The sequence below is a fragment of the Gavialis gangeticus genome, unplaced genomic scaffold (genome assembly GCF_001723915.1).
Source record: "Gavialis gangeticus isolate Ggan-Ray unplaced genomic scaffold, GavGan_comp1, whole genome shotgun sequence".
NCBI lineage: Eukaryota > Metazoa > Chordata > Crocodylia > Gavialidae > Gavialis > Gavialis gangeticus.
Window position 1 is genome coordinate 36,929,245 of NW_017729022.1, and position 21,250 is coordinate 36,950,494.

The following is a 21,250-nucleotide window of genomic DNA, read 5'->3' on the forward strand; positions in this document are numbered from 1 at the left end:
AGCAGGCACTGGGGAAGTCCCTGTTCCCCCGTGCACTACCAGGAGTGACCAGGAATAATGGTCACAAGCTGGCAGAGAGTAGATTTAGGCTAGATATCAGGAGGCGCTACTTCACATTCAGGGCGGCTAGGATCTGGAACCAACTTCCAAGAGAAGTGATGCTGGCTCCTACCCTGGGGGTCTTTTAAGAGGAGGCTAGATGTACACCTTGCTGGGTTTGTTTGACCCCAGTACTCTTTCCTGCCATGGCAGGGGGTCAGACTCAATGATCTGCTCAGGTCCCTTCCAACCCTAGAAATTAAGAAACTATGAAACTGCCTTGGTATTCTGACAGTGAAGAAGTTTTTCCTGATATCCAATTTAAACATACTTTGCTGTAACCTCACACTATTGCTCTGCATCTGACTCTCTGCAGTAAGAGAGGAAAGTTGATTTTTCCCTCTTTATAGCAGCATTTCAGATATTTGAAGAGTGCTATCATGTCCCTTCTTAACTGCCTTTTGTGCAAGCTGAACATGCCTGTTTCCTTCAACCTCTCCTTGTATGGCTTGCTTTTCATGCCCTTAATCATTTTGTCACCCATTTCTAGACCCTCTCTAACTTCTCCACTTTTTTTAAATGTGGAGCCAGTACTCTAGATGAGCCTAAGCAGTATGAGTAAAGAGGTACTATCACCTCCCATGTTTTGCACCTAACGCCTCTATTGATGCATTCCAAAACTGCCTTTGTCTTTTGTACAGCTACATCACACTAGACTCATACTGAGTCTGTGATCTATAAAGACTCCTAAATCCTTCTGTATAGTGCTGCCATCCAGCCAGGTTTCACCTATTTTATATTTGTGTTTTTTATTATTCTTCCTAAGGTGTAGCACCTTGCATTTGCCAGCACTGAACTTCGTCCCTTTGGCTCCAGGCTAGCTTTCCAGTCCGTCAAAATCCTTCCAAATTGTATTCCTGTCCTCCAGGTGTTCATAGTCTTTCCTAGTTTCATGTTGTCTGCAGATTTGCTCAAGAAGCTCTCTAGTCCAGCATGTTCATTGATAATAAAAATGTTGAATAGCAGTGGGCCCTCTGTGGAACTCCACTTGAAATCTCCTACCATTCTGATATGGATCCTTTAACAATTACCCTTTGCTTGTAGCTATTGAGCCAGTTGTGTATCTACCTTATGGTATCTCTGTGTAGCCCACGTTTCTCCAATTTATTTATAAGAAGGTTGTATGGGACTTTATCAAAAGTCTTGCTGTGCTGAAGTCCAGATACACTATATCCACTGGATTCTCTTCATCCAGCTAACTAGTCATCCTGTTGAAGAAGGTGATCAAGTTTGGTTGACAGGCTGTACTTTATAAATCCATGCTGGCTGCTTGTAATCAGCACTCCCTCCTCTGGGTGCTTGTAAAATGGCTTTTCTTAGGATATGCTCTAGTAATTTCCTGGATATCAAGATGAGGCTAACCAACCAATAATTCCTTGGATCATCCTTTTGCCTGTTTTAAAGAAGGCACTATGCTGACCCCTTTCCAGTCCTTGGGTAGCTTACCTGTCTCCCATAATTCTGAAGATATTATTGCCAAAGGCTCCAAGATCTCCTGTGCTAGTTTCTTGAGTTCCCTGGGATGAAATTCATCAGGCCCTGCTGATTTCAGTTCATTCAAACCCATCAAAATCTCTCTGACTGTTTATTTTGTTATCTCATCCCTTAGCTTGTTCCCTTCTTTATCCAAATAATTCTTATTGGGTATCTAGTTGCAACTTAACATTTTAGTAAAAATTGAGGCAAAGTAGCTGTTGAGTAGCTCTGCCTCTTGCATCTGCTATTAAGAGTTTGCCCTGGCTATTTAACGGTAGGTCTGCTTCTTCCTTGGTCTTTCTTTTCTGGACTACATACTTATATAATCTTTTCTTATTGTCCATAACCTTTTTCACTGGGTGCATCTCATATTTTACCTTCGCCTTCTTGATTTTGTTCCTCCACGTTCTTGCTATTTCCCAGTGTGCTTCCTTGGTGACCTGCCCATCTTTCCACTGCCTGCATGCTTTCCTTTTGCATTTGAGACATCCTAGAAGGTCCTTGTGCATCCACATAGGCCTTTTGCCATTCTTCTTTTGCTTCATGTCTAAACTGTTTCTTACTGGGCTTCCAATATTGTGCCCTTTAGAAGCTTCCAGCCCTCCTGAGCACCTTTATCTTTCCCCATGGCACCATGCCTACTATCTCCTTAAGCTGGCTGAAATCTGCCTTTTTGAAATCCAGTGTCATAGTTCTGCTGACCTTGTGCTTTCCCCATCTCAGTATCATGAATTCTGTCATATTATGATCAGTTCCTTTCAAGTTTCTCATCATCTTCATGTCTTCCACCGATTCTTCCCTATTGGTCAGGACAAGATCCAAGGCAGATGAATCCCCTATTTGTATCCTCAACCTTTTGGAAACAGAAAGTTGTCCCCCACAAGTTAGGAATTGGCTTGGCATTTTGTTTTGCTGTATTATTCTTCCAGCAGATGTCTGGACAATTGAAATCTTCCATCAGTACCATCTCATAACTTTGGGATGATTTGGTCACCTCCTTGAAGAGTGCTTCATTACATCTTCTTCCTGAGTTGGTGACCTATAAGAAGTTCCCATCATTATATCAGTACTCTATCTTTTACCTTTTATCTTAACTCAAATACATTCTGATCTGCTAACTTCCTCCTCCTGAACCAGGGAACAAGGTGTATGCATGCTTTTTACATACGAGGTGGCACCACCACCTTTTCTCCCAATCCTATCATTCTGAAACAAAGTATAGGCTTCAATGCTGACATCCAGCCATAAGATGCGTCTCACCAGGTCTATGTTACACCAATCAGATCATAGTTTTTTTCACAGGCTGTGACTTCCAATTTACCTTTTTCTCCAGACTTCTCACATTTGTATACATACATCAAACCCTTTTGCATTCCAACCTGCATGTTTCCCTTTTGCATCACTTGTTGCTGACCTGCGGCTCTGGCCCTTTCCCAGAGTTGATCTGCTTCTTCTAGTCCTTTCACCAACCCCCATGGAACCTAGTTTAAAGCCCTCCTTACTAGGTTGGCCAGCTGATGCTAAAAGATGCTTTTTTCAATTCTAGTTAGATGGATCCCATTTCTTGATAGCAGTCTGCCTCCACAGAGCATGTGTCCATTATTAAATAGTCCAAAGGCTTCACATCAACACCATCTCAGCCACAGCTTTACTTCCATGATACAATGGTCCCTGCCTGGGTCTGTGCCTTCCACTGTGAGAACTGATGAGAGCGCAATTTATCCTCCAAGATCCTTAAACTTTTTCTACTTCCTTTGCTCCCTGGAGGACACCTAGGCCAGGGCTGCCGTCTTGGGGCTCTACTAGCTATGCCAGCCAAAGAAGGAAGTGCTGGGGAGAGCTGCTAGGGTGTGATGCTGGGGACCACTACTCTGGGCACTAGGGAGTGCTGCTCTAACAACCACCATTCTGCCAGTTCTTTTCAGGTTGCTATGCAATCCCAGCTCCTGTTTGAAGTTTGCTGCAGTTACACACAGATTGGCTTCACTGTTTGGCAGTATCTCTACCTAATAAATAAAAGGACAGTGAAGGAAGCTTTGTTTTCAAGGTGGTGTGTGTTGAGCCTATTGCCTTTTTGGGGGGATTAAAAGGGAATCTTTTCTTGTTAAGTCAAATTGGCAGTGGTCTGAATTTATTTGCTTCCCTCACACCATTGTGGAAGCCCGACTGGGATGAAGAATACAATCTTCCTTGTCTGTCTTTCTATGGGGAGGTTCAGGTTGTCACCACTTGTAGTATGTGTCCAATGCAGGGTTAATAGGTACATCTCCTGGATTTAAATAAGACTTGCTGGTGAACCTTGCAGTTGGAAGGAGAAGGACAGTGGCACTGTGTAGAGCACCAGTGCACCCTGACTAACTGCACTTGCTGCTTAGGCGATGGGCAGGGGGTGGGGGCGGGCGCATGTGCCGGTGCCCTGCCTGCAAGTGCCGGCCGATCACTGCAGCTGCTTCTAGGAGTGGCTGGTGCTTACTCTCAGAAGTGACTGTAGCAATCTCCCGGTGGGACCCCCCACCGGTTGGTGGGACTGGCCTCGGGGGGCAGCAGTCACCCATGGAGAAGGGAACAGTTGAAGTCCTAGAGACTGAAATGCTTCAATGGTTCTTCAGCGGTACTTTTTATCCAAAATTGAGCTGAGTTCTAAGATAAGTCTGGTGGCTGTTGGCTCCACCTTAATCTATTGGTTCTATCCCCCCTTTGCTGCTGGTTAAATGTTTGGTGCATGAGATGGAGGGCGTATTCCAAGCCATATTCTACTTAAAGTCTTTCCTAGTGTCTGTCTCATTCATTGTTGTGCCCTGAGGAATGCACCAAATACTTGGAAATAACTGAGTTTCTTCTGGTCATGAAGCCCTTCATATATCCATGTGTAGCATGATTCTTGTTTAGAAGACAAGTTCTTCACTGTTTTTACCTCCTATGGAAGTTTATACAAATTAATGGAATTGGATTGGAAGTTATGTATGGGCTTAACTGAAGGTGTGCTATCTGCAGAAGAAACTTTTATAACTTTTATGAAGTGGGGAACTGGCCCAAGTGAAGTTTTTTTGTAAGCAGTCCTGTTAATTTAATAGAAAACATATTCCTGATGGCCCATTTCTTTCTTTTCTTTTCCTTCTAAATTAGAAAAAGAGGATGTATGTGTGTTTCAAGAAGTAACTTTGTTAAATCCTGGGCAATTTATGATTCAGTATTTGGATGGAGATCTTTGTTACACAGTACAGTGTTTACAAGAAAAAGATCATAACACAGGATATCATGCTATGGATTTTACAGTGGTGAACTGTTCTCAGCAATGTGAGGCTGTGAGTATTTTTAAAACTTATTAATGCTGTAATTTATGAACAGAACTTTCAGATCCAAACTTTCTGTGTTGGGATAATTTCTGCTGAGAGAGAATACAGACAAGGAAAAAACACACTAACTTGTAATTAGTCACTGGCATGTTAACAAAGTTAAAGGTATTTTTTCTTTTCTTTTACTAGCATCAAATATACATCCCTTCTTCCAGTCATCATAGTTGTTGTGGCACTTGCCGAAATGTGTCATGTCCTTTTTATTCTGAGAATGGAACACTAGCTATATATGAAGTAAGTACTCCTGGGCAGCTGTAACAAATAGTATCAATAGCACACGGCTTTACTCTTGGTTTCTTACAGGAATCTATTTGGTGGCTATATTATGAGAACATATTTTCACTGTTCTTTTGGTTTAATCATGTGACTCCTTTTTCATTCTGTCAGCTGGAAAATAGTTGAGAGCAAAAAAACCCCCTGACTTTAGTGCCTGACTTTCAGCAGTGTGAACCATCCAGAACTTAAGCTAGGGGGCTAAGCACTTCCTAATATCAAGCTCCCTGGGACACAGGAAGTAATACTGATGGAAGGTCTTTGTTTAGGAGAGTTTTTGCTTGTTTAAATGTACCCACATTTGGCAGTATGGATTGCAGAAAGAGGACAGAAACAATTGTTACCATTACATTTTTATGATTGAGAAGACTCAGAGCCTAACATAATGGCTGATTGCCAGCAACCAATGTTAGTGACTCTTGTACTGCTTGGCCCTCCGTACAAGTGCAGGTAAAGGCACAATGGGACCTAATCCATTTTCCACACAGTTGTGCTTCCTGCCATGCCACACAAGGTGTGATTGTGGGATTGAACATTAGATCCAATCACACCTTATTTCAGGTGTAGGGGAAGCCTGATCCTGGGCTTCCCCTGAACCAGCAAGAAGCAAGCTCCCACAGTTGGGCACCACGTGCAGTCAGGATGAAGTGTTCCATGCCTCATGGGGCTTTTGGCCCCAGCTGCACCACATGTGGGGCACAGCTGGGGCTGAGGGCCCCATCAGTTGTGAGACTTAGCCCCTTCAGCTTTGGGGTACTGCTGTGGTCTCCCAGCTAGCAGTGCAGGGGAAGAGGAGTGCCCCTCAGCTGGGAGTTCACAATGGCTGTGAGATCCCAGTAGCTGAAATCGCTCAACTGTTGCCTGGAGTGCCCTTGCAGCCCTGCAGCTGGGAGGCTGCATTCTTCTGCAGGTGTGTTGTGCTCCTTAGCAGACGGGAGATCACAGCACCTGCGGTCTCCCAGCTGCAGGACTGCCTACATGTGCAAATTAAAGCTGGATAGAAACTGGCTATAAAGTTATTACACATTTTTAAGCAATAACTTTATACCTGATTAGACCTTTTTAAGGCATGATACTTAAATTTCACATATAGCCAGTTTTAAATTGGTTGCTCAATTAGCAACGTAATTGCACAATAAATGCAGCATATAGAGGGGGCCTCAGTGTGAGTAGCTTTCAGAACAGTTGTAAAGCAGTTAGGGATTGTTTAAGAACTTGCATGTGATAATATAAAATTAATACTTATTTGTATCAGTCTCATTTTAGATTGAATGAAATTTTGTGTGAAGCTATTAACAGCATTTACCTTACTGATTATATTTTTTCCACAAAGATAAATGTGGTTGTTAGCTCTGCAGACTAGTACATTGGTAGGAATATTACCAAGGTCATGATCACTTGCTCCTTTTCCTGTTATATGGGAGGTGAAATGACCTGCTAATGGGAGGTTGAACTCTCACTTTTTGCAAATTCCCATTATTTAAAGAAAAGGAGGAAAATAGGGAAGATTTGTCATGCCTCTTTACCACCCTGGAAAGACATGCAGTTTGACTCTTAAGGGCCTTTCCATTGACTTCAGCTTTTGATCACATCTGTAGTGGACCCAGTGCCTTCATAGCCACACTATACTGAGACACGTAGGGTGCAGACAGATGTTAGAACCCACTCCCAGACCAACAGACATTCAGCTGTTGGGCTGGCGGGGAGGGGGTGCTGGAGCTAGCTTGCACCAGCTCTGGCCAGCAGGTTGGGGGCACTCCAGGAGCCTGGGGGAGAATGGAGCCCCTCACTGTGCAGGTACATCCCCCCACCAGCTACCCCGAATACCACAGCCAGGGGGGAGGGGTACCTGTGAGGTAAAGGAACTCCATTCTCCAACCCCCTTCCTCCTCAACTCTGGATATTCAGCAGCCAGGAGCTCCTTATTCATTGCCCTCCCTGCCCCTGACAGCTGTTGGTAGGGCAGGACTGTGCTGGTAGCATTAGCCCAGCTCCACCCCCATGCAAAAAAATTAATCCTGGAGGGAACACAGGTTTCCTAAGGTACTCTGCTTTTGAGCATCTTAATGTGATACCTAATTTAACCAGGTTAATTTTTCATACCATCGGTCATTTTAAAAACACTCTGTAGCCATGCATGTGTGTTATGACATGGCAGTAGAGCACTTCCAGGGGCCAGATCACTCAAAAATGCCACTTCTGTCTGTGCCCATAAGGGCTACTGTAACATTTTGTCTACTCTGTTGGTTTTTTCATAGGAGGGGAGCACCTGGAACTCCAACTGTACTAAATACGAGTGTGCAAAGACGGATGCAGGTGCAGTGATACTGGGATCTAGTGTTGCCTGTCCTCCCTTTAATGAGACTGAATGTACAAAGGTTTGTAGTGTGTGATGGCAAATTATAATGATGAATCTTTTGTTTTGGAGCTTGGTTTTCTCTTCAGGTCTGACATGCATATTGCATTATCCATAGAATGATTAATCTAGAAAATATGTTGGTAAGTAGAAAAAAGCAAAACAAATATAAACCTTTAAATGAGTAGTTCATGGTCTTGTGGTTTATATTTTTGTTTGTTTGATTTATATCATATAATCCAAGTAAAGTTTGCTGTTGGGATTTTGTTTAATCTGTATCAAGCCTGATGCATTTTTTTGTATAGGTAGCTGCTTCAATACTCCTTATTTTAATTCTGAGGAGGGCCCACAGTTTTCAGAGTTTATAAACCAAGTAATCCAGCTCAAGCAGCTTTGCAACTGCAGATAAAGGTGGCATAGTTTCAAAATTCCTTAAATTGAGCAAGGATTAGAAACCTGCCAAGGTGCCTGAAGACTTTGGGATCTCTGTATAACAAGCAGCTCTGCTTTGTGAAGATTATAAATTACTTGCGTATACCTACCTAAAATGTAAATTCTATAAACCAAAGGACTGTGGTTCAGATAATTTGAGTATTTCATACTTGTCCTTTTTTGTTTAAAGAATACTTGTTTTCAGCTTTAATTGTTAGCATACAGAATTATTTTTGTATTTTTGGTGCATTCTTGATGCTAATTTCTTCCAATCCCAAATTAAAAATTGCATCAGAAATTGAACTGTGCTTATGCTTTGGCACTATGCCGAAAACTTCTGCTTATTGTCAAAACTTTGTGATCATGTTTTAATCTGTAATAACAATCCAGATTTTCATGAATTAACTTCCAGAATCTGTCTGATCTTAAATTCAGAAACACTAAGCATTAACTTCAAATGAGAGCCAGTTTTGGAGAGCAGGTCAAATTAATTTAGGATTTAACAAAGATTTAAGGTAACTTTTTAGCACTCTTATTGGAAATCTTGATGAACATGTGTTATGATTTTCCTGTAATAGTACAGAAAAACCATACTTATGGGGTATAATGCAAATAAGAAGTTTTGTTATCTTTCGTATGTTATTTTTACTAAAGTTACCATGCTGCTGCTGCTCAATTTGTAATTTCTGTATATGTAATAAGAGGGAGCAATGAAGTTTTTGTATATGCCTGTATCAGGTAAGGGGAATCCCTTTTTCATTAAAACTTCCTCATGTTGTACTTTCTTCACTCCTGCTTACATACTGTTTGAGAAGAAAACGCTAACAAAGATTAATTACAGTAAAGGAAAGGAAACATGTATGAACTGATGAATCAGAATATATACGTTACAAATTACAAAATTAAAGAGATTTTGTTGTAAAGAGCTCTCTGTCTATAGCTATACAGAACTAGCTATAGTCTGCTAGTTTCTGTAGTACATCAGCAATATAAATCCCTTTTTAATTTGCAGTAAACATGTTATATTAGTACACTGAACTTTTAAAATGTCCCAGTAGCTCCTGAGGATGGGGAAATGATGATAATATTTATGAAAAATGACTGTTCTGTTGATTCTCAGGGGAAACCAGTTGAGATAAGCACAGTCATAACAACAAGCTCATTTTCAGCTATTACATTTTAACAGTTCTGGGATTTTTAATCCATATCCTCTAATGGTGTAAATCTGTGCAACTCAGTTGATTCATTTTTGATGAGATGCCAGTCTACACCAGCTGGAGATCTGGCCATTCATATCCTAAACCTATTCAGATATAATAGGGTATTGCATTGGGCACAGTCTTTTTTGATATATTTTCCTCTTCTTTTCCTAGAATGGAGGCACTGTACAGACTTATAATGATGGCTGCTGCAAGACCTGTAAGTGAAGAAGGCTGCACTACATGCTAGTTTGGCTTTGGTTTTGGAGAGCTGTGTTTTTTAACCTCAGTGGCTGGGACATAAGGAAGAAAAAAGCATGCCGTTCCCAAATCAAGCACAAATGTGATAGTTCTTTTTTAACAGCTATTTATTGAAAGGTCTTGCTTCATATGGCTGCTGACACGGTGATTTTTAACCTTATCCTTCTGGAGTATAACCAAATCTCTCCAAAAACAGCCTGAGGAAGGTGAAAAGTAATCTCATTTGAAATAATGAAATGATTCATTATTGTTAAGATTACTCTAAAACAACACTCATTTAATTTTCATTATAAATGTGCTGAACAAAATTTCTAAAACTGATACCTAATTTGATGATATTTTGAAACAAATCTGTGTAATTATGGGTTTTTTCTGGTTTGTTTTCATATGCTTTCTAGGGCAAGGGTACTGAAATGCATTACTTTTCAGATTAAAAAGTTAACTCTTTCCACCCTAGAAAATATATTTAAACCCAAAATAAGGAGTTGCAGAGCATTGAACAGACAATTATTGATGGTAACAAAAGGCATAATTCTATACAAAATGGAGACTGCTTTTGAGCTGAAGATTGGTAGTTTATGATGTGCAAGTTTGAAACATTAGTAATGAATTATGATTTAAGTCATGTGGCAGATTCTGCTTTAATTTACTGGTGTTTAAAAACAGAACAAACTTTTGAAAACAGAATCCGCCTATCTGCAATTATGAGCTAAGAAAGATGGTGGTGGTTTAGTCTGGGAATGGTAAACTGCATAAAATGAAACTCCTGCAGAAAGAGTTCCTAAGAAATTTCAAGAATAGAGGTGATTGGAAACCACAAGTTATGACTCCCCCTTTTTTCCCCCTTTTCACCAGAATTAAAATATTTGGGGAGGTCTTTCGAAAGGGTCATTCATTTATGAGTTAGAAAAGCAAAGCTGAAGAATAATTCACTGAAGTCCATATAAATGAGGTGGGTTTCATTTAGAAAATTAGACTAAAGTACTGATGACTACAAATATTTTGTGAGTCTTGCAATATCAGGAAAGATTTAGCTTTCACAATGTTTTGTGGCCTCAGGAAAGGCATTGTTATACTTCAGAAATATTTGCTGAGGTGGCTGCTAAAAATTAAAAAGCACAATACATACATGCTATTTTTATTTCATTTATTTTATTTGTTTTTTTAAAACTAAAAGCATGTGCCCTGTGGTAAAGCAGTTAAAAAGACAATTTAAAAATAGAGCTTGCAACACCGTGGGGTTGTAATGGGAACAAGTAATCCTTTTGAAAAGAGCTTGATTAAATGCATGCAAAGTGAGTTCATGTATTTAATTCTTACCTTGCCATAGTTATAAGATACATATTATAAAAGTTTGGTATACATGGAAATATCTTCATGGTTTTGCTTTAACCAGGAAAGTAGGGAGTCACCAGTGAGATCTCTTAGTAGCCACAGAATTTCTAAATTTGGATGACAAAACAGGAATGCTCATCAGTTCTTATAAAAAGAAAAATTGCAGTTGGCAGTGTAAGAATTAATGAAATGTCATTTATGTAAAAATGTTTATTTCACAAGAAACTTATATTCCTAATAATCCTGCCAGGTTCTGGAATGGGTGTATTACCCTTTGCCATTAGCCCAGTAGTCTCTACTGATAGTATTAATTGTGAACCAGGTATTATTTTTAATAATGTATTTTCTTTTTAAATATTGTAAGCATTGTTTGTAGAGAGAGACTTCTATATATGATTATCAGTTCAATATAAACAGTATCACACTGATGCTGGCATGGGACCTGATCCCGAGAGATGTTGCTCCTCTGTTGGCTTCCCACAGAGCATTGATTTTTCCTTTCATAGGATTCAGTTGCTCAGCACCTTTCAGGTTTAGGCACATTTAATGGTTAGGTCATCTTGCTGAAGATCCTTTTTTCCCCCCACTTCTTTTTAATAGCTGCTTATTTATATTAAAATAATTATCATAAGAACAGTGCTTTTACAGATATAATCATCTTGAACTATTATTACCAAATGACCTAAGTTCTATTGTAAGTCTGTAGGGAAGCCCATGGCAGAAACCTTTTTTTTTAAAAAGTAGTGGATTTTATTGTGGAGTCTAGATTTAGAAGATAAGGATTTATGCAACATTTTGTTTTTCACATCTGTCACTTTTTTTAAATGGAAAGAAAAGAAAGTTAAATCTTATAGATAGATACTAAGAAAAAAATTGAGAAGAACTTAAAGAGCAGTTGATGTTTTGTGATGATTATTCCCCGTTTTATCATCACTGACATCTCAGAAAGCTATGATTAATTTCAACGCTTTTTTGATTTCGGTAAGGAATAGCAAACCAAGCACAACTGGTATTCAACACAGATATTATTTTCAAGCAGCTCACTTTAAAAGGAATTGAAAGGGGGAAAGAATAAAGAATGCTCTTTGTTTCTAAATACAAAGTATTTTGGAGTTTTCATGACAGGTCAATAACATTTATAAACAGCAATGTCATATAACAACTGTCAATAATCTATATGCCTATAATATATTGACACTCAGAGGGACTACTTGAGTAATGCTCAAAAAGCTGAGTAAGTAAAGATGGTGCACTAGTCAGAAGAGTTCTGTAGTACTCTCTTTGATATCAAAGTCCATCAGGACAGTAACAGTCAGTCTGTATATGCATTTAATCCTGTGTTAAGTAGTAAGATGCTCCCAATGCACATGTAATACTGGAGCTATGGCTCCTGTAACATGTTACAGTGGGTTATTCAGTATTGGTGGATCTTACTTGCTGGGTTTTTTAGCACTTGCTGATTTCCGTGGAACACAGGGAGTGAGTTGAGGATGAAATAGGACTCCTTTGGGAGGTCTTAATTTACATGCTGGAAATACAAAATGACTATATAGCAAAGCAATTATTTGGAAATAGATTATTAAATTGGTGATGTATAATGTATATAATGAATAGACATAGCTATCTCATTTACTGTGGCATGTAGGTTTTGTATAACTTTTACATATGGTTCCGTACTCTGATTTTTAGCTCTTCAGTGTTGCAAATGTCCTTCCTACTTGGATAGTTTTGCATTTCAAATGCAAGAAGACACATCCACAAAAATCCACAAAACCCTTTAAAATGTTATTGTTGCATTAATGTCTATATGAATTTATTTACCCCAGATGTAACGTAATCAACTCCAGCTCTGGGACTTGTGCATGCACCACATGCGAAATAAATATGTATTTACTGTTTCTTCCCATCTTGAAGCTCTGTCAGACCACTCTGACAGACAGACATTTAAATCTGTATAATTTTCTTTACATAGTACATGCAGAATACGCTTCAGGTTTAAGGATTTTTACTTCCTCATGGCATTAGGTTCCAGAAATGTTTATAAAATCATATTTATTTTCAATATTTAATAGAACTCAACAGCATTAGCACTGAAAAATGCAAGCTCTAGTGTCAATTATGTTTGTATATTCAGCCTTGAAATACTATACATTACCCTTTTCTGTTTGCTGATTAAATATTTTGTCATGTATGTTTAATCAACAAGAGCATCTTAAACTAAATAGTAAATCATGATGACATTTCAACATTTACCACCTCTTTAAAGGTTCCTGGGACTGTTATATCCTGATTATTCCCTAGTTTAAAAGTCTAGATTTTTTTCAGGGAACATTTAACAGCTATATGATATCAATGTATTAAATATGAATATATATTACATATTCCAGTGCTTAAGAGCTAATGGTGAACATTTGCTAGAATGTATGATTTGGGTGTGGAAAGAATACATTCACTGTATAATTAAATTAAAATATAACTATTTAGCTATTATAATTCTGTGAATGTTTCTTTCTTAATAATGAACAAATACAGAGCAGAATGTATATTTAAAGAATTAACATTTTCTATGTTTTCTTAGGCAAAAAAGAGGAAAGAATTTGCCAGAAAGTGACGGTGAGAACAACTATAAGAAAAAATGACTGTATAAGTCAAACCCCAGTAAGTATATAAAACTGCATCCTTTCTGCTTCATGGTAAGCTTCAGCTAGCCAAGAAAGTTGCATATTAAATGAGGATTGCAGCTATCAGAATTCACCCAAAATGCTGTAATCTTCTCATAACTCTGAGAATGTTATTCTACTTGTCAGTGTAAGTAAAAATTAATTGTTCCTGCCTCTGTGGCACAAATGCCAACCCCCCTACATGAAATAACATCTGTCTCCAAATGAAAAGCACACAATATAATTGCCTACCACTGACAAAAGCCATTGACCTCTTCATCATGAAAAAACCTCCCACTCTAAAAGAAGAGGAAAATGTTACCGTTTACACATGATGGGAATACCACCACATTCCTCCTTAAGGACCTCAGTTATATTAAATACCCTTTCTTTCTCATAATACATCTCTGCATAACATGGTGATGGTCTTCTTTATGAAGATAATTTAAGATATCTGACCTCTGCTTTAGTGATGTTCCATTTATAAAATCTGTTACGTATGCAATGTGTGAATGTGTCAATAAGGTGTGGATAAAGGAGAACCAGTTAACATAATTGGTTTAAATTTGCAAAAGGTCTTTGACAAAATGCCACAAAAAATCTGTTGAGAAGCTTTAGTGGTAGGGTGAGAGTAAGGTTTTGTGATCAACCAGGAAGTGAGTAGGAGGTAAAGAAAATAATAGAATCAAATAGTCACTTTTTGTCATGGCAAAAGGTTGATGTGAAGTGCTTCAAGTTTCCATTATAGCTCCAGTGTTTAAATATATTTACTGATGATCTAGAACAGTGATGCCCAGCCTTTTGTCCCTATGGGATGGGTGAGTGCCATGGGTTTGCTCCAGGCCAGATCCCATGCAGTGTCATAAATGGGGTTGGTCCATGGATATACACTAATCCCAATGTAAATAGCAGGGGCATCCCACTCAAAAGTTTAGGGATGCAGCTGGGCACCCGGTCGGTGTGCAGGAGCAGAGGTGACTTCTGGTTGCTGCCTTGATCACACAGCTGCTGGTAACAGCCACTTTTTATTGGTACCCACCAAGTTGGTGCCCAGGGCAGTGCCAGGGCATGCAGCGCCAATGCATCACTGGTAATAACCTTGCTACAAGACTGACTCTATTGTCTACTTCCCATTTTGAAAACTGACTGTACGTATGATACCAGATATTAAAAAAAAAAAAAAAAAGACTTTGAAATAAATTTAATTCAAAAGAGAGAACAAAATGAGAACAAAGAAATTCACCTCAACTTAAACCTTTTACCATATGGTTTAGTTTAGGTATCTTTCGAATTATTTTAGAAAGGTAACATAATGAAATATAAGCAATGTATTGTAAAATGTAGAAACAGATTCTAATTACAGCTGATTTTGATATTTTTTTTATTCCATTGTGGAAATAAAATGTGAGATGTCTGACCATGTCAATCTTTCTTTCACTGACAGATAAATGTGGCTTCTTGTGATGGGAAATGTCCCTCTGCAACAATTTTTAATGTCAATATTGATAGCCATTTAAGATTCTGTAAGTGTTGTCGTGAAAATGGAGTACGGAATCTGACTGTGCCACTTTACTGCTCAGGAAATGGCACTGAAATTATATACGTCATACAAGAGCCTACAGACTGTTCATGCCACTGGAACTGATCATTTCCACATATGTGTATTATCATATTGAATTGAAGTTGGTTTCCTGCCACTGCAAAAAATGTTCTAGCCAAGTGTTTCAGCCAACATGATTTCTTAGCAAATTTAGTAGAAATTGTATAGTTATAATGGCAAGAACATTTTCATATATTGGCAAATGGACGCATTTCTTCTTCATCTCAAGGTACTAAGGTGTCAGTTATTTACTTCAGTAACTTCAAAAGGAAAATGATTAAATTGCTTTAAAAAGAGAAAAAAAAAAGATTGGTTGTGTTGGATCATCTTTACCTTGCTCAGAAGTTAATTTTTGTGAAAAAAAAAATTCCTTTTATCTTGGTGGTAGTTCCCTTAGGAATTACAGAATGACTAGAACCTGCTTGAATTGAAATCCACTGAGGCCTCATACCCACATTCAAATAATCTGGGACAATTCTCCCAGGCTTGTTCTCCTGGTAGACAAACCTACCCAGAGTTGCCTGAACCAGCATTTGAATGCTGAATCCTGGAAGAGCAGAGAGCTTACAGTGATCATGCTGTGTAGCCAGGGGGACCCTGTGCGCATATCTCAGTGTGCTCCACAGGCTCCCTCAGTCTGCCTGGAGACAGAATGGCAGCAGTGCACAGAGCAGCTCAGATTGGAGAGCCCAGATTGCCTGCATCTCCCTACAGCACAGTGTGGGAATTGTGAAGAGGGTGTGTTCTGTTTCCTGCTCATTTAGAGCAGCAGAGTCCAGCAAGCAACATATTGCATCCATGGCAGGGGTTGCTGGGAGCAAAGCCTCCTGGGATAATGGAGGACTGTGCTGTGGCTTCTTTCAGAAAAGAACTTGCATAAACATTTGCTCTGCCAGGAGAAAATCTCCTGGGGGTGATTTAACCTTGGTTGTTCCCAATTATTTTTTTCCTGGGGTGGCCATTTTTATTCTGGGAGAAAAATCCTGAAGAAACTGAATGTCTGAGACATGGTCGAAGTAACTTTCTGACTGCCACTTTTTTTTTTTTTGTATGCTTTAAAAATCCTTGGCATAAATACTAATGTACTATTACATATATAGCATTTTGCTTTTTTTAATACCCCATAGCTTTGATTATTGTAATTAGTCAGAAGGAACTAAAGGGATCTGACTTTGTCACAATTGTTATAAATATCTAAAGATTTGCTGTGGAGAGCAGGCTTATACTTCACATTGATTTTTTGGTTCCTATAATCAATTAGAGGAGAAATTGGCTATTTACTGACCTATTGAAGTGTCAGATGAGATTCTATTAATCTATTTTCACTTCTGATAATAAATCAAAGAATGCACCTTTTAGATATTTTAGTTGGGTTTTATCCTTTGTTTAATGGACAGAAATCTTTGTATTCAATATTTTTAAATGAACTAAATGTTAAGATTGTTTAAAAAATATTAAGGATGGACGCATTGCTTTAATCAGAGTTCTATCATATGGAGTCTGGGAAAGGATAGTTTGTGGGTGGTTTAGTAAGCAGATACATTAAATAAAAGCATGGAATATGTTACACATAGTCTTGTATTCTAAGCAGCAAATGTATTTTCCATTTTCTTAGCCATGGAATATTTATTGCCATATTAAAAATAAGAGATCTAACTTTGTCTAGGAGTAGATTGCCCTATAAACTCATTGGCTGAATTCTTAGTCCTATTGAAATTGATGGGAATTTTTCCATGAATAAAATAAGAGGTCGGATTGTTATATTATATTTATAGTGAGAAATCATCAATATAAAAATGAAAAAGTGATGTATTTAAGGCTATTTTGCATTCCTCACCACTTTGTGCTGAAATCTAAAATGATTGATCATGGAGAAAAATAATGTATATACAGACATAAAATCAATTGCTATTTATTCATGAGATTTTCTATGTCAGTCATTAATTATGTTAAATGATTGCTATAACAAAAAATGGAGGTGGTTTAATAATTTAAAATATTGTGAGACTAGTTATTAGTAAACTATTGAGTCAATATTATAAAGAAATAATATTAATCTACTGGCTGCTTTTTTAATACATTGTGTAGAACTTTGACAAACTGTTAATTTGTGCGAGAGCTGCTTCAAGTTAGTCTAGGTAGGACTTGTTTTCCTAATGCTGTACGAATCCTGGCTGTTGTTATAACAGTTTCATTCACTGGCCTGTCCTAAAGGTCTGCATAATACCATAGTGTACTGGAAAAAGAAATATTCAAAGAAAAAATTATTTTTTTAAGGGTTTGGTCTAAAATAAGGACAAGAATCTTATTTACATTAAGAAAATATGGGCCAACATTTGTTAATGTATTTGGTATTTCAAAAAATATCAGACAAATTTAAGCAAGTTAAATATGGTATGAAATATTAAATATAAATCATGGAATGTTTGATGGATTTTGATTGAAATGGAAATTATTTTATTTGTAAGCAAATTGTTTTGTAACATTTAGCACTGTATGCATAATTAAAAAGAAGTCAATAAACATTATTTTGAAGGATTATTTGGATTACGATGAATTAATGCTGACTAGTTAAATGTACAGTACAAGTCTTAAGTGATTAACAGACTCCTATAAGCACTAACTATAGCATAAAGTCTTACTGCACTGGAATTGCAGGCATTTGAAGCTTTTTTTTATCATTTAGTTTCACAAAGACATATATCATGGGATTACTTTAGGCAGAATCACCCACATGAAATCTAGTAGGAGTAGAATCAAGATACAAGCCATGTAAACATTTGCAGTCTTTGGAATCTACCCTTAGACATTTTAAAAGGGTCATCAGATTTTGATGAGCCTGTAGTGAAACATAAGATTTCTGTTCTTTCTTCAGTCTGTTAACTTGTGGGCATTCAGAGCCTTTGCATAAGGAAATCTTTGCATATTATACTAAGGAAATATGAAAAGTAAAAACATGGCATAGGATTTTGTTCCACTAAATGTGTTAATTTTTATATATTTATTGGAAGCACAGTTATTTGTGGCCAACAGTTCTCTTCCTGTATTCATATTACTTATCGTACTGTTATTTTAAAGGTTGATTATTTTATATGTTGTTGCATTTCTATTTTTCTATTAGGGCTTTTTAAAACCTCAAACTAATGCTGTGTGCGCCATGGAATTCGTTTGTTTATAATAAAACGTAAGGGGGTTCATACACCATTTCATTTTGTACAAGGTAAATCCTGTTTACAAAAGTGAAGCTGTTGTTTCTTCTTTTGAGGGATTCAAGTAATGTTTTTCAGTATTAGGTACATCCATTCAGAATCTGATTCCCATCTCAAACGTGAATGTGCTATATTTGCAACATTTGGCTCCTTGTATCTTTGGTCTGATACCATAGAGTCAAGACATCTGCTGCTGATGGATAGAATTTGTGTCTTTATAGTTTCATAGTTTCATAGATTTAGGGTCGGAAGGGACCTAATAGATCTTCTAGCCTGACCCCTCGCCAGGGCGGGAGAACAGCAAAACCCCAAAACAAGAAACAGAACTTTAGTTTTCAGTCTTGGGGTTTACAGTCTTGGGTTTAATCTGGTAGCCTCATGCTGTGTGGCTATACCAGTCTAGTTGAACTAATCCAGAACTCTTCCTTTTGGTCTTCTGTAGTTTTGGTTAACTAAATCTACCTAATGCCCACTAGTATGTTTATTGTGTATCAGTTTTGTACAATGTTATCCTGCTCTGTCTTTTCTCTTTCCTTCTCCTTTAATTAAAAAACATATTAAAACAGGATTTACCTCATACCAAATATAACAGGTAGTCATACTTAGATTTCAAATACATTTGCCTTTGACAGAAGTTTACAACCAAACAAATGCATGCAAAACAGGGAACTTACAGCTGTTGCTTACTAATTTGATATTATACCTCTTGGAAAGAAGAAAACATTGGCATAAAGTCCCTGCATTACAAAGCCCTATCTCAGATTTTGGCTTATGCTGGTGGTGCTCCGGTGCATCTCCTTCGTACTACTGAAAATGAAAAATGCAAGAGCTGGAATGACAAGAGATGGGTAGGGAAGACCAAGTATGAAGGATTAGCAACTTTGTTATGAAGTTCTCTTGCTCTGGGTTGGAAGATTTGGATTGTTACACTCCCAACTAAGACTGGAAATGTAAGATTAGGTTCCCAGGAGATCAGATCTACATATTGGTTTCATACAAGTAGCTTTTAATTCCATAACCATTTCTTGGCATTTTACTCATCTGCATAAATGTTTGGGAGAATGAAAATTAGGACTGTGCACTCTAACGTTCTGGGCAAAACACAGGTGAATAATGTCAGGCTTGCACATTTGCCGCATATGCTGAAAACAGTTGCATTTTGGGGGAGTACTGTTTTGATGAAAATGGAATGTGCCGCATACAAGTTAATGAGGTTTAGAAGTACTCCTGCTTATATCTTAAAATCAGCCCCTTTGAACTTTGTGATTACAAAGTGTTGCAAAATGAAATGGAGTATGAATGCTTCATAAAATAAATGGAATATTCAACAGCTTACTTTTGGCATTCATAAGTAAGATAACATTCTGGTGTGATGCTTTTTGCTGGTGGGGGAGGGGGTGTTTAAAAAAAAATTATTGGTGCTACGGGTTTTAGCGCAGCAACATGAGTTACGTTTTATTGTTTACTTTTTCACTGAAATTAGCATTAAGCCCCCAACTTCTAAACAGCTGGGATCCAGCTTACCTGGTTTACTTAATGTTTTTCAATTTTATGTGTGTGTTGCATAATGTTCCAGTGCTAGTCTTCTTTCTAAGTGTACAGAGAACAAAATTTTGGCAGCATGTGAAAATAGATACTGCATATAAGAATGTGTGTCCATCGTTGCTGGTTGTTGTTTGTTTTCCCCTTAGCACTATGGATGATTTATCTGGAGGGCAATACATTCAAAGTTATGAGTTTATAAATTATTGCTTACAAATTGTGATGATTTTAATGATTCTTAAAGAGTATTAACCACTATTTAAATACTTTATTTTTGGAAGGCTAGTATGTGGGAGGCTTCTTGGAGGAAAGGGGCATCAGTAGCTGCTGAGCAGGGGAGTCAGGGGTACAGCTTCTGAATTCAAATATTTCTAGACCTTAAATGCTGGAGGCTGCAAGCAAGGGAGGAACAATGTAAAAACCACTGGTCAAACTCAAGCAGACAAGATTATGTGATACATTTTATTAGACCAACTGAATAATGGTAATACCCAGTTCACTCTCCCTTTCAGCATTGTAAGAAAAACAACCATAAATAAAAAAGGGAAGCAGGAGATGATCTTTTAAAAGCAAAAGCTTGAAAATGCACCCCCCCCTTGATTGACAGTAAGTTTGGAGACCACCAAACCAACTTCAGCCGGCTTAAGCTTGCTCTGTTCCACATTCTGTAACCCAGCAACAGCACGTAGAAGGACCCGAGACTTGTGGAAATTCCCCAAAGATGCGCGCGCATATATGCCTTATGCCTATGTATGCTTATATTTGCATATGTATGACCTGTTAATATAAAGAGTACTATCGAACTCAGATCGGGAGAGCTCTTGGTCTTTGGACATTGAGTACCCCTCTGCAGAGCAATAAACTCGCATACCGGACACTCCCTCGTTCTCTGCCTAATTGATCACGGCTAGGAACGAGCCCAGAGATGGGACGTGGCCAGTGCTCATCGGTGTATGAGCACACCCTTTGGCATATGGGTGCTATGCAGTAGCTGGCCAATTTCCCCAACAGCATCCACTCTCTGCTACTGTGTGACACAGGTTTATTATTACAAGTATAGTTAGGATTACAGTAACTAAAATATCACACACTGGATGCATCTGAATAAGACACTTTGAATGCAGAAGACTAAATCTACTGCATATTACCGCAGCAGGCAAAACAACTTGCCAATGCGGTAGTGCACAGTAGATTTAGTCTAATGTGCAGTAGTGTCACCAAAAAAAAAAGTTCATCTGTGCTAATGCATAGTAGCACTGATTACAGTGCATTAAGTTAGTACCTGTCTAAACTCAATGTGCTGCAACTACAGCGTATTAATGAATGTGTAAATGCACACACTGCATTTCATTTGGCTTAGTTTGTGCATTGTTTCACTTGTTTGTGTAGATCTTTGACACAGCATCAGCCACAACCGCACCCTGTCCTGCATCAACAGGGGCATCGCTAACA

At 38.1% G+C, this 21,250-nt stretch overlaps 1 protein-coding gene across 1 annotated transcript in view; it reads left to right on the forward strand.

The window, feature by feature from the left end:
• Positions 1–15,450, forward strand: part of OTOGL (otogelin like) — a 187,639-nt gene extending 172,189 nt beyond the window's left edge. Inside the window, exons 52-57 of the mRNA XM_019514788.1 lie at positions 4,702–4,880; positions 5,061–5,165; positions 7,463–7,582; positions 9,366–9,411; positions 13,366–13,445; positions 14,892–15,450. Coding sequence (XP_019370333.1) covers positions 4,702–4,880; positions 5,061–5,165; positions 7,463–7,582; positions 9,366–9,411; positions 13,366–13,445; positions 14,892–15,092 — 731 coding nt within the window. The 3' untranslated portion in view covers positions 15,093–15,450. The remainder of the gene's footprint in view (positions 1–4,701; positions 4,881–5,060; positions 5,166–7,462; positions 7,583–9,365; positions 9,412–13,365; positions 13,446–14,891) is intronic.
• Positions 15,451–21,250: the final 5,800 nt, after the last annotated feature.